The sequence below is a fragment of the Cibotium barometz genome, chromosome 16, assembly GCF_041138505.1.
Source record: "Cibotium barometz isolate CiBa-2024 chromosome 16, ASM4113850v1, whole genome shotgun sequence".
Classification (NCBI taxonomy): Eukaryota; Viridiplantae; Streptophyta; class Polypodiopsida; order Cyatheales; family Cibotiaceae; genus Cibotium; species Cibotium barometz.
In genome coordinates, this window is record NC_141061.1 from 32,161,043 (window position 1) to 32,177,156 (window position 16,114).

Below are 16,114 nucleotides of genomic sequence, written 5' to 3' on the forward strand. Positions count from 1 at the left end.
AAAACGTACTTCACATTAAATAACCCTCGAAAATATTAAATTCTTGAGAAAAAGAATTATTATGATTTTTTCATAATTTTTCCTAATTTTATAGGGCCTCAAAATACGATAATTTTGAATTCCACCAAACCTATCTTATGGCATTCAAAACCTATATTTTTCCAGAAAATTTTTAGCAATTAGATTTGCCAAAATACCATTGATATTTTAAAAATACCAATTTTTAGGATTTCTAATTTTTTTTTCTAGAAAATTCCTAATTTCTTTTTAGAATCCCATCGTTCATGAATTTCCAATTCCGCCTGACAATTCTCAAATCCAATGAAAATTTACAATTTTAATGGATTTTCTAATTTTCTAGGTCAAAAAATATATTTTTAAAAGAATTTGAATGGTCACGGCACACCACATGTCAAACACCAACCCCACATTTTCTAGAAATTTAAAATAACCTTTGTCTAAAAAATTTTGGAATCCCAATGGTTTTCCCGGAATACGGAAAGCCAACAGTTTCGGGAAGGTCCTGCCTAGCATGACGCTCTTAACCACGTGTGAGGCTTGGGCACCCATGTTTTCAACTGCTGTTGATAGTGGCCTACTTATTGTTGTAGACATATTTTTAATGTTATATAGCTAGATATGCAATAGAGATAAATATAATAGTCTATGTTGCATATTCACTCAAAAAATGAATACGCATTCATTAGTGCCTGGAAAACAAGCATTAATTAATGGAAACCAAGCTCCAACCTTAGCTCCACCTTACTTTACACATGGTGTTTCTAAACCTCCGACTCACCAAGGCTACTCACTGTGGATGGATGCAGCCCTGCTGCACCCTTTTGCAAAGCCTCCTCGCCATCGCATCCCCCTACATGTCTACACGTCCACCCCTCATTGTTGCAACGAAGAGGAACGAGAGAGAGAGAGAGAGAGAGAGAGAGAGGCACCCTAACTTGAGTTCCCTAACACGTTTGCACATAAACCCCTTGTAGCAGATGTGTGCGTGTGTGTGTGTGTGTGAGAGAGAGAGAGAGAGAGAGAGAGAGAGAGAGAGAGAGAGAGAGAGAGAGAGAGAGAGGCTGATGGCAGGCATGCCACTTGCCTCCCACCTTCTAGCTTGAGAGATTCGATTTGGATTTGTTGGTAAATAAAACAAGGAATTTTTTTTTGAGATCAATAATAATTATTTATATTACCTGTAATAACTGTTCAAAAGCGGGCATACAATCAAGACCAGATTACCAATTACTACTCTTTCTCCACCTCATTCAAAATTTTACATAAACAAGGAATTCTAAATAGTAAAAAAATGGAACTTAAAGAATCTTAGAATTATTTAAAGATTTTACGATAAAAAAGAAACCCTTGAAAGAAACCCTCGAAACCAAACCCTCGAAAGAAACCCTCGAAAGAAACCCTCAAAATTTTACATAAACAAGGAATTCTAAATAGTAAAAAAATGGAACTTAAAGAATCTTAGAATTATTTAAAGATTTTACGATCAAAAAGAAACCCTCGAAACCAAAACCTCGATCCAAAAGAAACCCTCGAAAGCAAAACCTTAATCAACGGACATGATAGGCATGATGCGGGGAAGCCTTGACTTTGTAAGGCGCACATGGGCCCATCGTGGGAGGCAGGCGAAACTCGTGGAAATGGTCACACGAGACTCGGTCAGCGCTTGCACGACAAAAACGCTTTATAAAGCAACCAACCATGATGGGTTCGTTAAGGCCAAGCTCCACCTCTGTCAATTCCATATTCCTGTGCTCTCTCCGAATCTCCGATCCATCTCTCTCTCTCTCTCTCTCTCTCTCTCTCTCTCTCTGACTGTTTCTGTGCAGCCTTCTTGTTTTTAATGCTTCTCTCAATCCTCCCCTGCTAAATTCTAATCCAATTTATCTCGCCCAACCCTAACCCCCCTTCCCCTCATCCTACCGCACTCCCTTGCTTCGTTCCCCATGGCCATGGCAGTGGCAATGGCCTCCTTGCCCTTCCCCATCCCCGCTTCCCTCGAAGCAACTCTCTTTTCTGTGCTTCTGGTTATCCTTGCCTCGCTTGCCATTCTCCATTTCATGAAACCGAAGCTTCGTCTACCCCCGGGGCCGCTTGCTGTGCCGATCTTCGGCAACTGGCTTCAAGTCGGCGACGATCTGAACCATATGAACCTCTCAGAGATGGCCCGGAAGTATGGAGAGATCTTCATGCTCAGAATGGGGCAACGCAATCTGGTGGTGATTTCGTCTCCGGAGCTGGCCAAGGAGGTGCTTCACACGCAGGGAGTGGAGTTCGGCTCGCGGACCCGCAATGTTGTCTTTGACATTTTCACAGGCAAAGGCCAGGACATGGTGTTCACAGTCTATGGCGACCACTGGAGGAAGATGAGGCGCATCATGACCGTGCCCTTCTTCACCAACAAGGTGGTCCAGCAATCCAGGGTCCATTGGGAGGAAGAGATCAACTACACCATCGCCGACCTCAAGGCCAACCCCGAGGCCTCCACCACCGGCGTTGTTATCAGAAGGCGGCTTCAGATGCTCATGTACAATAACATGTACCGGATGATGTTCAACCGCAGGTTCGAGAAGGAAGACGATCCCCTCTTCGTTGAGCTCAAGAGGCTGAATGGTGAGAGGAGTAGGCTTGCACAGAGCTTCGATTACAACTATGGTGACTTCATCCCCATCCTCCGCCCCTTCCTCAAAGGCTACCTCCAGCTCTGCAAGAAGGTCAAAGATGAACGTCTACGCCTCTTCAAGGATTACTTTCTCGACGAGCGAAAGTAAGTACTGTGTTTTCTTAGAGATTCATACATACACACATACATACTTACATACATGCATACATATCCGTGTTTTCCTTGAAATTCATACATACATATATATACATATATACATATATACATACATGCATACCTACATACATACATGATTCCATGATGGTAGTACAGTATTTCCAAGAGCTCTGTTCTGTGATCTCAGCATAGTGAAGCTTCATCCTAAGATCCTGTCTTGTGATGCTAGCAGTGTCTTGTGGTGCCAGCATAGGGTCATGATTTGACCTCACTCACGTAACTAGTCAAAAGTCTACTACATGACCATGATGTTGCTTTCTCGTGATCCTAATTGGTTTTAGGATGTTGCCCAGCATTTTATATAAACCCAGTTATAGTTGCCTTTTGGTTTCTCAAGACTGTTACTGCCTCCCAACTGATCTGGTCTCTTATACTTTCTCTTTTTTTATTTCAAGTAGGAAGTTGACTAGCGTGAAGCCTCCATCGAATGATGAGAAGTGTGCCATTGACCACATCCTTGATGCGCAGAAGAATGGTGAAATAAATGAAGACAATGTTCTGTACATTGTTGAAAACATCAATGTGGCAGGTACCTTTGCAAAGCTTTACAGATTGTCGATCGATACCAGTAAGGTGTTATGTATATTCTTCTGACAAGGTTATGTGTGTTTATGCAGCCATTGAGACTACTTTATGGTCGGTAGAGTGGGGGCTTGCAGAGCTCGTGAACAACCCCAATATTCAGAAGAAGGTCCGCGATGAGTTGAACACAGTGCTAGGCCATGGTGTCCCCATAACAGAGCCAGATATTCCAAAGCTGCCATACCTGCATGCAGTGGTAAAGGAGACAATGCGCTTGCACATGGCCATTCCTTTACTGGTGCCACATATGAACTTGAATCAGGCCAAGCTAGGGGGCTATGACATACCAGCAGAGAGCAAGATCTTGGTGAATGCATGGTATCTGGCCAACAATCCAGAATGGTGGGACAAGCCAGAGGAGTTCCATCCGGAAAGGTTTCTTGGGCCCGAGAAAATTGATGCTAGTGGCAATGACTTCAGGTTCTTGCCATTTGGAGTCGGGAGGAGAAGCTGCCCGGGCATCATCTTGGCCATCCCTATTCTGTCGCTTGTGCTGGGCCGCCTTGTGCAATCATTTGAGCTTCTCCCTCCACCTGGCCAAAGGAAGGTGGATATTACTGGAAAGGGAGGGCAATTCAGCTTGCACATTGCTACCCACTCCACTGTCGTATGCAAAGCTCTCTAGAGTAGTGTTATTTATTGCATATTGCTGCCAGGTATCTAGACAAAACTCGGTTTTGTGCTGGTTTTATCTTCTTTTTAGTTCTTCATAAATTTGCCAGCTGCTGGAGTCGTCACTTTTTACGTATATACGAACCATCGGGTCTGCTGTGCTTCCTGTAGATGGGTTTTATCTTCTTTTTAGTGCTCTCAAATAAGTTGTTCATAAATTTGTCATGCTGCTCGTCATTTATGGACCATTTGTATGCATTAGATATGGAAGCTTCTATGTGGATCAATCTATTTAGATAGATATGCAAGCTTCTATGTGGATCAATCTATTTAGAAACCATCCCTTACATGTTGGTTATACCTTTGAACTCCTCCTAAACATTACCACTATTGTTTCATGTGGAGTAAAATTTTTGATATTTAAATGAAAAGATCTTGAAGATGAGTGTGTTAGAAAATTCAAAAACCTTTAGGAAGCAAGCAACTTTCAGTATATAGTGTTTGGCAGGTACAACAATATTCTTTTCAACCATTGAGAGTCTTTGTGCAAGGTTGTGCACATTACCCTCTTCACATCAAAAAGAGTCTTGGCAAAGCCAATTGGTGGATGAAAGCATTGACTTTTGTTGTCACGATTGTGCTAACTCTTAATCTCTCGTTAATTACTCTTTAATCTCTTATTACCTGAAAAGACACTTGTGAAGGGTCACACCCTTACACATGGGTCACTATCAAAGGAAATGTCTATTCATTAAAAGACACAAGACACATCCCTAAGTCCAAAGGACATAACCGTTGATTCAAGAGCCACATCCCTTCCTAGGGATGTGTCTCTTCACTTATACCCTTTCGGCCTCTATTTAAGAAAGGCCCCTGTCTCAATGCAAACAACTCAGTCTTTCTTGCAGCATTTGTCTTATGTTTATTAATTAAGTCTTAATCATGTTAAAAGCTTCACAGTGATATCAGAGCAAAATTTTTTCTCAGGACCGGATGGTTGTGAGCCTCTCACCCTTCCCGCTACACTCTTAACCTCTTCCGGAGTTGCATGGAAGCAGAAGAAAGATGGTACATACACATCGATGAGTATGAGGTAACCTAAACCTTCTTTCTCAATTCGCATATAGAAGACAGATGCACAGATGTGTGTGTGGCGTACCCGGTGAGTGTGCAGAGATTTCTTGTTGGTAGCCCGTCGTGTGCCTCTTTATCGGGTTGTGCCCTTTCGTGCATGGGTTCGCATCCCTTCACGCGAACGGTCATCAAATCAGCCCGGCAAGTATCCCTTCACCTTGGCAGCACTCCTTCCCCAAGAGACATGTAGATGGGTTGTGCCTTTTCCCTAGCGCTGGTTGTTGGAAAACATTTGCGCTGGCTGCCTCTAGCGATGTTGAGTAACTCTTGGCTGGGTTATTACGTAGCTAGATTGCCAACGTAAATTATATAAAAAAAACTAAGCCCAAGCCACTTAAACAAAGTGGCTGGCCAGTCCAAATTTGGCCTCGCCCCCCCAAATTTATTAAGTGTGGCACCCTTGGTGAGATAACTTAAATAAAATTATTAAAAAAATTGCCAACGGCGGCGTGTGGCTTCATCTGCGAATTCTGCCAGCCACTTCCCAAGTTCGCTCTCTCTCCTCCAACGTTGGCCCATCTGCAAGCACCATCTTGCGCGCGCAATGGCAGACGAAGTTTTCGATGTGCCCGTTCCGTACCTCTCGTATGTAGACGAGGTTCCCAAAGACGAATTGCCGACGAATCCTCTCCCTTCATCACAGGAGATTATTGTCATCCCCCCGGATTCATCCCTGTCTGAGAGCCAAAGGTGATCGTTATTCTCGATTCTCCGACCCCAGAGCCCGAACCTGTTCCAGAGGCAGTACCTGTCCCAAAACCTGCTCTGGTGCCCGAACTAGTTCCCGCACCAGTTCCAGTTCCTGCACCAGTTCCAATTCTTGCACCACAGGCATCACATTTGCCCCAAGATTATCTGAGTGCCGGGTAGATGCGGTGAACAATGTTATGATCAAGAGATGGCCTCCATATTGATGGCTGTAAACAAATCCTTGGAACAGCAAAATGCACAGCAACAAGCTGCATTCCAGCAGTTTCAAGCCATGTTCCATCAACAACCAAAAGCTCGTATCGATGAGCTTCAACATGTTTCTCAACAAAAATTCTCTTACCCTAAGCATGGTTCTTTAGTGACAACTAGACACAAAGTATCTTCGTGCGAGCAACACAAGCCTTAGCATGGATATTCTTGGAAATGTTACGGTTCTAAGTAGCCAACTTCTTATTGGAATCATTAGCCAACAGAAGCAGCAACATGAAGCTTCCAAAGAATCACATCTTGGAAAGAAATCAACCATATCAAGATGGGCTTACTTAGTGGCACGTGTGTCTGACCCTAGTCGAGTACTTGGTCGTGAATGCCGTGACGTTGGACAAGTTTCCCCTCGCGAGCAATGCCCTACATTCAAGTCCTTGCAAGCTCTTGGTGGCAGTGTTGAAGACTTACTCATTCTCATGTTGTGTAAGAGGATCCTTGAGAGGTCTAAGAGGCGCAAACAACCTCAACCTCCCCCTTCCACATTGGAAGCCTTAATACCTGCTGAGAAAGCTGAAGATTCAGAAGATTCTGGTACATGTGTGACAAATACAATGTCCACAACTCCTTTTCTTGCCGTGACCCAGGGAGAAGCGATAGCCTCGTCACCGCCCGTGCAAAACGGAGTCTTTGTCTCTGACCAGATACCTTTCTCCGTGGTGAATGATGATTCTTCTTCAAAAATGAAGACTCCAGTCCTTACCTTCAGTGGTGCAAAGGATAAATCAGACGCAGACTCTTGCAGCATGACTTCAGTCGCTGCAAATGAATCTTGGGACATAACTTGTCCCGAGAACAACTTTCTAAGCAAAGAAAACCATATGGAAGATATTTCTTTTCTCAACCTACGACAACACTTGAAGACTTTTGTGTTCCAGAAAAATCAGTGGAATCCCTTTCGGACATCCAATATGTGGTTGTCGCCTCTCAGCAGAAAAGCCTAGCGACATAATCAGATAATTTACCAATAGTTTCACTTGAAGCAGATAAAGATTCAATCTTTTCTTGGACAAAGCTTGAAGTCACAAATGACTTTGACAAAAGCACTAATCGAGTTGCAGATGTGATATTCATACTATCGACAAAGATGAGACAAATTTCAGATGATGCCAATATTCAGTTTGGCATATGCAAGATTGTCACGGTCAATAATAGTGCCATGACATGGGACTTAACAGTTAGAGCTTTGGATGCAGAAGCACTATAGAAATACATTTCCCTTCTCTCGGAGATTCTACAACTACTCCTGGGTTTTATTTTAAATGGGAGGGAATGCCACGATTGTGACTAACTCTCTTAATCTCTCCTTAATTACTCCTTAATCTCTTATTAACTGAAAGGACACCTGTGAAGGGTCACACCCTTACACATGGGTCACTATCAAAGGACATGTCTATTCATTAAAAGACACACCCCTAAGTCCAAAGGACATAACCGTTGATTCAAGAGCCACATCCCTTCCCAGGGATGTGTCTCTTCACTTGTACCCTTTCGGCCTCTATTTAAGAAAGGCCCTTGTCTCAATGCAAACAACTCAGTCTTTCCTGCAGCATTTGTCTTATGTTTATTAATTAAGTCTTAATCATATTAATAAAGCTATAAAAGCTTTACATATGTAGTTTACATCCACCATCTTTTGCACGTTGTTTTGTTTTCTTTGCATTTTGCAAAATACAACACAATGCCCAAGTACATTACAAAGCTTGAAATTAGGCGAAGATGTAACTCACTAAACACGGGCACAAATTTTGTAGAAATTACACTATAACCACAGCTTTCTTTCAAAATCCACGTTGCCCCCAAATTTGTAGGGAGAGTTTGCGGTGTTCAATAATAATTTGAGTATCATGCTCCTGCTATTTTTTGATCTGCATGATAAATGATTGTAAATACAAGTGCAAGTGTAAGTGCTCCTAGTGTCTTACTATACTATGGAAGAATGAATCGATAATCAATGATCACTTACCGGAAATGATAATATCCGAAACCATGATTGACCCCCCATTTGAATTCACCCACATACTTACATGTTTTACCCCGTAACTTACAAGATGCTCCCAAACCTCATCAATACCCTGCAAAAGGAATTTCCATCCACACAAATAGAGAGTTGTGGACTTGAACCCCATCACCACAGTTATTGTGGCTACACCCTGCTCTCTTTGAGAGGAGGGGAGGGGATGAACCACAGTTATTGTGGCTACACCCTGCTCTCTTCGAGGGGAGGGGATGAACTAGATTTATCTTACCCCCTCCCCTCCTCCCATCTACAAAAAAGAATGAGAATCAGTAAGCTTATGGGATTTAAAACCAAATAAACATCCTAATAAAATAATCCGTCTAATGTTTGGGAGATATTTTATAAAGCCTACAAAATATGATGTCTTAGAGATAAACAAAATACCAACATTGTGTCCAAAGTCATAACATCCAAGCACTATTTCATCTCCTACTCACTATTGTCACTCTCATCACCCGAGTCATGATCATCCTCTCTCTCTCTCTCATTGAACATAACTCAGCAAGATCGTCTCTCCTTTGTGCACTGCCAACCTGCGATGAATCAGGCGGTGCTGTTTTTGATGATTGTGCCCTCTGCACAACCGTTGAGGTCTTGGTCTGCAACAAAGCTGTAACCTCAGCAAGACCCACTTACAACCCGTTTTGAATGATTGGATCCAAAGACAATGCATCATTGTTTTCTTTCTCCACCTCCGCTTGTGCCTCTCGAACCTAACCCTCATCAAATGAATCTCCATGCACAACGCAAATGTTATGAAGGACCAAACAAGTGCTAACCATCTTCGGTACACTCTGCAATAACATGTTACATCTCTTCAATAAAATACGAAAGCGAGCTTTTTAGCATTCCAAAAGCCCGCTCCATAGGCATCCGTGAACTAGATTAAATGTAGTTCCAAAAGTATCGCTCAGGGAATAATCCATCTTTGCTTCCTTTAAATGGAGGAAGCATCCAAAACCTTGCAGGGTAAGCACAATCACCAAGTAAACAATAATTGCCTAAGCTGTTTGATTCACACCTCTGTCCTAGATCACTTCTTTGGAATACATTCCAATCATGCATAGAACCTGCCCAACCAATGTTATAATCCCGAACCAAGCAGTTAGAAGCAACGGTCATCTACAAAATTATAGAATGAAACCCCTTCCGATTAAAGTAGTCCTCATGGTGCACATGAAGGGTAATAATTAGAACACGGCTACCATCCACTGCACCAATGATAAACGGAATGCCATGTATTGCCTGAAATCCTTCAGCCATGATACACATCCTATTTGAAGGCGGCCATTTAATGTACAGGTCATGAAGACCTGATGTGGAGATTGCATCACAGAACTCCATAATGATCTTCTGGCATGAAGACGTGGAAACCCCATACAAATCTGCTATTACTTGTAAGTTTGATCCAGTAGCTAGACGGTGCAAAGCCACACATACACGCTTCTCCACACTAATTGCCTTTCGATAGTTAGTGTTAGATCGTTGCAAGCGAGGAGCAACCGTGCAGTCAAGAAGTGAAATGTTTCCTTGCTTACGAAGCCTACTCTTGAACATTCTAACTGACATTAGGGAAACTTTGGACTCACTTTTGGGCCTTTTAAGCTCTTTGAGATTCTAGGGAATATTCCATAAGGACCAGTGAGGGTGAGGCTTCCATTACGGAACTTTTGAGGTTACTTTTGAGGTTACTTTTTGGTGGGGAGGCCATAACTTAAGAATAAAAACTCAAAATTTATCGGAGGTTGGTGCGTTAGAATCCTCTCATCAAGATCTTTCCAATGATATGTTACATGATATAGTTTTGAGGTACTATGTATAGAGTTATCCACGATCCCTCTTTTCATAATAGAATGATGACTTGGCATTTCTTAGAGGGCCCAAAATGAGCACATTTTCACTAATGGTAGCTTCCAAGAAAACCAAGCCCCATAAAAGTTTGGGGTCTAGGATAAGCCCAACATGACCGCCGCTCATGTCTCCTTCTAGCAATCCGAGCTTGCCGTGCCTGCTGTGCAGGCAAAACTCGAGCCATGCACTGACTCAGTATGGATACATGTTGCATGCATAAATCGTCCTCATCATAATATGAATCCATCATCTCAATCATTGTAATCAAAGATATGATGATTGCAATGAGACAAACTACGAGAATTAACTCGTCTTCCATCCCCTACAATACATGGAAGAATTGCTAAATTCCTATGATTACATAACATTAGTGTATTTACATGTTAAAACTTGAAATAAGCTAAAAAATTGAAGTGTTTCATTACATGATGATTGATTTCAATTAGAGTAAACATGTTAAAACACCATAATTTAGTGATAACAAAGTGAAATCACTCCGTTTTAAAACTTTTCATTACATCCAAAAGGCTAGTCACAGTTGAAGTAAGCTGGCCAAGCATTTGCAACTTTTGGGCTTCTGCTACCTTGCAATCCGCAGTCCTTGTGTTGATGTGCCATGGCTTTGGCCATGTTGGCCATGTCGACAAGGGAATCCTCAATCTTCCAATCTTTTCGTGGTCGTAGATTGGGGACATTGCTCTTTGGTGCTTCTGTTTTGATAGAAAATTGTGTACCGTCTCCTTCGTCTACTTCCCCAATTGGGCCATCGGTGTTCCCACCCACAACGAAGCATGGGTGTAGCTAACCACGTTTGCCCGATTGTGCATGTACTCATCAATGATATCGAACCATTGACATGTTACCTTCTTATGATCATTTTCAGAGATGGAATTATGGGCCTTGTCCTTCTTGTAGTTTGCATATACACAACCCCATCTCTTTCTGCAACTTTCAAAGTCTTTGTCACACGTTGGGAATAGCCTTGTAAGTTGAGTGGCAAGTTTATAGACCACAGACCAACCCCTTGCTTTTTTGGAGTTTACTCATCGTGCATTGAGTCTCGGATGTGAATGAGTTGAACAACCCATGCATCCTTCCAAACCTCCCTCTTCCGTGTTTGTTCATCTATGTTGGTTTTTGGTGTTGAGGCTTTTCTACCTCTCTTGGTCATGGGGGCTTTGTTGAAAACTTCAACCTTCTGTACCTCTACATCATCTGATTGTTGGACTCTATGTTTTACTGGAAGCTTTTTGACCTTTTTTGGAGCAGAAACCCCATCCACATCACTTCTCCCTTCCGGAGGCAAAGATAGGATCTCCGTCTCTGCTTGTGAGGGTTGCAGACTTTGATGCACAGACTGGTAGCCGATTGGGTTGGGCCGTTGGTATGGCGTAAACGCAAACGGTGAACCACCGAAAGTGGACAAATGAAAAGTCCTTGGAACAAGTGGGGGACATGCAAATGCTGAGGATGAGGATGAGGATGTAGGCAGTGTTAACCTAGGAGTTGGAGTGATGGCACATGCATGTTAGGAAAGTAGGATGCCTGAGAATATTGGGAGTATAAGGGCGTTTACTCACTGTCTTGTGAGTTCTGGGAATTCATTGGGGGATTACTAGAACGTCAAAATAAAGGGAGCTATTAGATGCTAATCAAAGCACTTAATGATGATTAACAATAATCAAAGAAGATGCGTACATATTAAAACACCTGGTATCTACTGCATGTAGCATGATAGAGATAGGGATCCATGTCGTGATTAACAATAATCAAAGCAATTAATATGATGATTAACAATAATCAAGATACCTTTGCATACAGAATACATAAGATGCGTACACATTAAATCACTTGGTATATCTACTACATGCAGCATGATAGAGGTAGGGCTGCATGTCGTGATTAACAATAATCAAAGTAGTTAATGATAGAGGTAGGGCTACATGCCGTGATTAACAATAATCAAGACACCTTTGCATACGAAATACAGAAGATGCATACAGATTAAAACACCTGGTAACCTGGTATCTACTGCATGCAACATGATAGAAGTAGGGCTGCATGCCGTGATTATTTAACAATAATCAAAGCAGTTAATGATTAACAATAATCAGGACACCTTTGCATACGGAATACAGAAGATGCGAACAGATTAAATCACCTTGTATCTACTGCATGCAACATGATAGAGGTAGGGCTCCATGCCGTGAGGAGAGAGAAGTGCAAGACAAAAAGAAAAACTTTAAAAAATGAAGGTTACATGGAGAGAATCGAGGAAGAATGCCTCCTAGTGCCGAGGGAAGAGGAAGGTGCTGGAAATCGGTCTACAAATGCCAAGCAACATTTCCATCTTTTCTCTGCGTTCTGGGCAGGAAGGAATGGCAGCCTGGTCCACCAACCACGTTCCATTGGCTGGAGATTAGTGCGCCCAAGATTGGGCAACCAAGGTCGGCTGCCCATGCAGAGGCGAAACAGGGGCAAGAGGTGGAGGCTAGCGTGGCAATCAGATGAGCATGCAAACAGGTGGTGTGTAAAGGGAAGCAACATAGCGCCCACTCCGATTGGCCTAGCGCAACCATGTAGGTAGGGTGAGGGTCGGTGTGTAAAGACCCTAATAAAACCTTAAAAAAAAACCCCCAAAAACTAGTGCCAAACATTCAACACGAAAACAATGGCAGAAGGAAACACTTGCTCTACCTGCGCTTGTACTATTGAAGCGTGGCTGCTCTCTGGGAGTCTCTTGTCTGCTGAAGAAGCAACTACTCAGCTCCCTCTTCAATCAACCTACTTATATAGCCTCCCTCTTCAATCAACCTACTTATATAGCCTCCTCAAAAATCTATAAGTGCTTGCACACACGAAGCTTCCACTGTTCATCATGTCCACAGGTTTCTCACATGCATCCGCTATTATTCTTGAACCGTGGTGTCATGCATATTGCATATTGAACCACATTTTCTAAAATAATGGAAACCCGCAATCGAGTACAACTATTGCATGCAACTGTTCCAATAGTAGTTGCAACCACCTTCAAATTATGGGAGGAAATTATGAATGTTGACTGTTGGAGATGCAATCCACACTTCTAGAGAGAACCAGCTCATATGGTGTGACTGGGTTTGAATCTTGGCAAGTTGAGGTTTCTACAAATTGGATTACCGGAGGTCACCTAACTCCTTAAGGTTTTGGGGTCTGGATGGCTAGACCAATTTGTGGAACACCTCAGTTAAGCACGCTTGCGTAGGAACACAATTGGGATGGGTGACCTTCCGGGAAGTGGGAGGATCCATGTTTCCAACATTGACAGGGATGGAGAAGAGCACATTGATTCAGAAGATGATCAGACAACACACAATCAGTTATCACATACTTGCCACTTGTCTAAGCTTCTTCGGCATTTCATTGTCGACCTCTACATGACTTCGAGATAGACTTGCCATGTCTGCATTGGTACATCAAACCACGTTCGACCATTGATTGGTGGAATCATTTTGTGTACCATGCGTCCATGGATGATGAGCGCTGGCAGAGATGTTTCGCCTTCCTCTCGATCTCTTCACTAGCCTAGTTGAGTGTTCGAGATGATTTACAAGGGGACATTCCAGTTTCTCTAGGCATGTTCCAAAATGTTCGAGATGATTTACAAAACAAGGGGACATTCCAGTGTCTCTAGGCATGTTCCAAAATGTTCGAGATGATTTACAACAAGGGGACATTCTAGTGTCTCTAGGCATGTTCCAAAAAGCTGACAACGCGGTGAGATGGCCTTCACATGATCGAGAGTTGTTGGAAGTGAAGAATGGATTTCGTTCACTTTGTGGCCTTTCAAATTGTTGTGGTGCAATTGACTACACACACATACACATGGATTTGCCAAAAAACAAATAGAATGAAGATTGGCACTACATAAATGGTAATTACTCCATTATAATGCAAGGCATTTTCGACTCTAATATGAAATTTCTGGAAGTCAATATAGGGAGGCATGGTTGAAGTAATGACGATAAGGGTAGAAACATCGGCTTCCACAGGAAATGTCAAGGTGGGGAGTACTTGTCTGGTGCCCCATTGAGCTACCTTGGGCTCTCCATTCATGAATATATTGTTGGTGATGGGGGCTACCCATTGCTTCCATGGTTGGTGATACCTTTTCAAAGGCAGCAACAATAGACTAGTAATGTGCATAAGGAGTACAACTTCTTGTAGTCCAGAGGCAAATGATTCTACAGCTGGCCCATTCAATGCTAGAGAAGAAAAATTGGATGTGGGGAAAATCAACCTGAGGGGGAGGGTAGTGTACTCCACCCTCCCTCATGGAGTACATGGACATGCAGGGGGTTGATGGCAGGCAGGTTACCAGAACAGAAGAGCAGAGGGATGTTGATTGGAATTAAGCCATTGATCGAGAAGGTGTGCCAGCTGATGGCGCGATTGAGAAGAAGGACGAACAGATCCGTTTTTAGGCATCACCATCTCCAGATCCGTTTTTAGGCGCCACCAACTCTTGAAATACTGGGCGACATTAATGGACACCCTAACGGCTCTCCCATGTGAATTAAATTTAAATGTATGGGTATAAGTCCAAAGCACTTCAATTCTTTAGACCATTTAAATTAAATGTATGAATAGATTACATAAGAACTTTATTTGCGCCTTATGTAATCTGCTATTTTTTTTTACTACTTACATGTACACTTGGGAATTAATTCTACGATTTCACCTTGGAATAATTTAGCATGTAAAAGGTTGTCCCTATTTTTTTTTCATATTATACTAGGATTATTCTCAAGTTATTTATGAGTGGTGTTCAAATTACTTATATTCACATTTGAATAATTGTATGTGTTACTTCTTATGTGTTAAAAAAAGGTACTTACATTTTAGTAACTATTGCTTCAAAGGGCGGTTCTCCAATGTATTTTCCCAAATTAAATTTAAATGTATGGGTATACGTCCAAAGCACTTCAATTTTTTAGACTGTTTATATTAAATGTATGAATAGCTTACATAAGCACTTCATTAATTTAATGGCTCCTTATGCAATATGCTGTTTTTTTAATTTGCATGTACAGTTGGGAATTAATTCTACGCTTTCACCTTGGAATAATTTAGCATGTAAAAGGTTGTCCCTATTTTTTTCATATTATACTAGGATTATTCTCAAGTTATTAATGTATCAACTACTAGTGGTGTTCAAAGAAGTTATTCACATTTGAATAATTGTATGTGTTACTTCTTATGTGTTGAAAAAAAGTTAGTTACATTTCAGTAACTATTGCTTCGAAGTACGATAAAACATTAAGAAATTTTTACATTTGAATAATTTTAACATATGCGATCAAGTTTAGAGGAAGCACATGCAGATCCAAATTGAAAGGGAGTCATGCAAAATAAGTATGACTCTATCATGAGGAACCCACACTTGGGATCTTGTGGATTGTTCAAAGATATACAAGGTCATCAGAACCAAGTGGGTTTGGAGGTACAAATCTTGGAGAAGTACAAGGCATGTTTAGGGAAGAAGTCAAGGAGTTGACTTTTAGGAGACAATCTATCCCATAGTAATATTTGACTTTCACGAGACAATCTACCCCATAGTTATAATGAACACCATTCGCATGGTACTAGCTTTGGCTACTCATGAGAAGTGGATAGTAATGCAGATGGATGTGAAGTCCGCCTTTCTGAATGAACATCTAAGGGAGGAGGTGTTTTGTGAGAAACCCCCACTATTTTTGATGACTTCAAAAGGCATCATACAGGTTGAAATAGGCCCCTCAAGCTTGGTACAAGTGGATAACACATATTTTATGAGTATTCGTCTTTCTAACAATCCATAAGCAAATAAAAATTTGTAAATTTTATCTAAGTAGGCATGTACATGATTAATCCTTTATGTTGATGACCATTTTGATTGATGGGGAACCATGAGGAGGATCCATTAGACTAAGGATATGCTGATTTCAAAGTTTGAATGAAAGACCTTGGGCTTATGCATTTTTGTTGGGGAGTGAGGTGTGTTGATAGGAGCCAATTTACATCTTCATCTCTCATATGAAGTATGCAAGAGAAACACTAAGGTA

General features: G+C 41.8%; 1 protein-coding gene across 1 annotated transcript; it reads left to right on the forward strand.

The window, feature by feature from the left end:
• The first annotated feature begins 1,743 nt into the window (after positions 1-1,743).
• Positions 1,744-4,351, forward strand: LOC147630566 (trans-cinnamate 4-monooxygenase-like). The gene is made up of 3 exons (XM_086810479.1): positions 1,744-2,785; positions 3,256-3,386; positions 3,475-4,351. The coding sequence occupies exons 1-3, from the start codon at positions 1,965-1,967 to the stop codon at positions 4,062-4,064; spliced, it is 1,542 nt and encodes a 513-aa protein (XP_086666605.1). The 5' UTR covers positions 1,744-1,964; the 3' UTR covers positions 4,065-4,351.
• Positions 4,352-16,114: the final 11,763 nt, after the last annotated feature.

What these genes read in the sequence shown, in the direction of transcription:
- LOC147630566 (XM_086810479.1), top strand. Translation starts at nt 1,965, where the DNA reads ATGGCCATGGCAGTGGCAATGGCCTCCTTGCCCTTCCCCATCCCCGCT. An exon ending in TACTTTCTCGACGAGCGAAA is followed by an intron (nt 2,786 to 3,255) that starts GTAAGTACTGTG and finishes TATTTCAAGTAG; the next exon opens with GAAGTTGACTAGCGTGAAGC. An exon ending in TGAAAACATCAATGTGGCAG is followed by an intron (nt 3,387 to 3,474) that starts GTACCTTTGCAA and finishes GTGTTTATGCAG; the next exon opens with CCATTGAGACTACTTTATGG.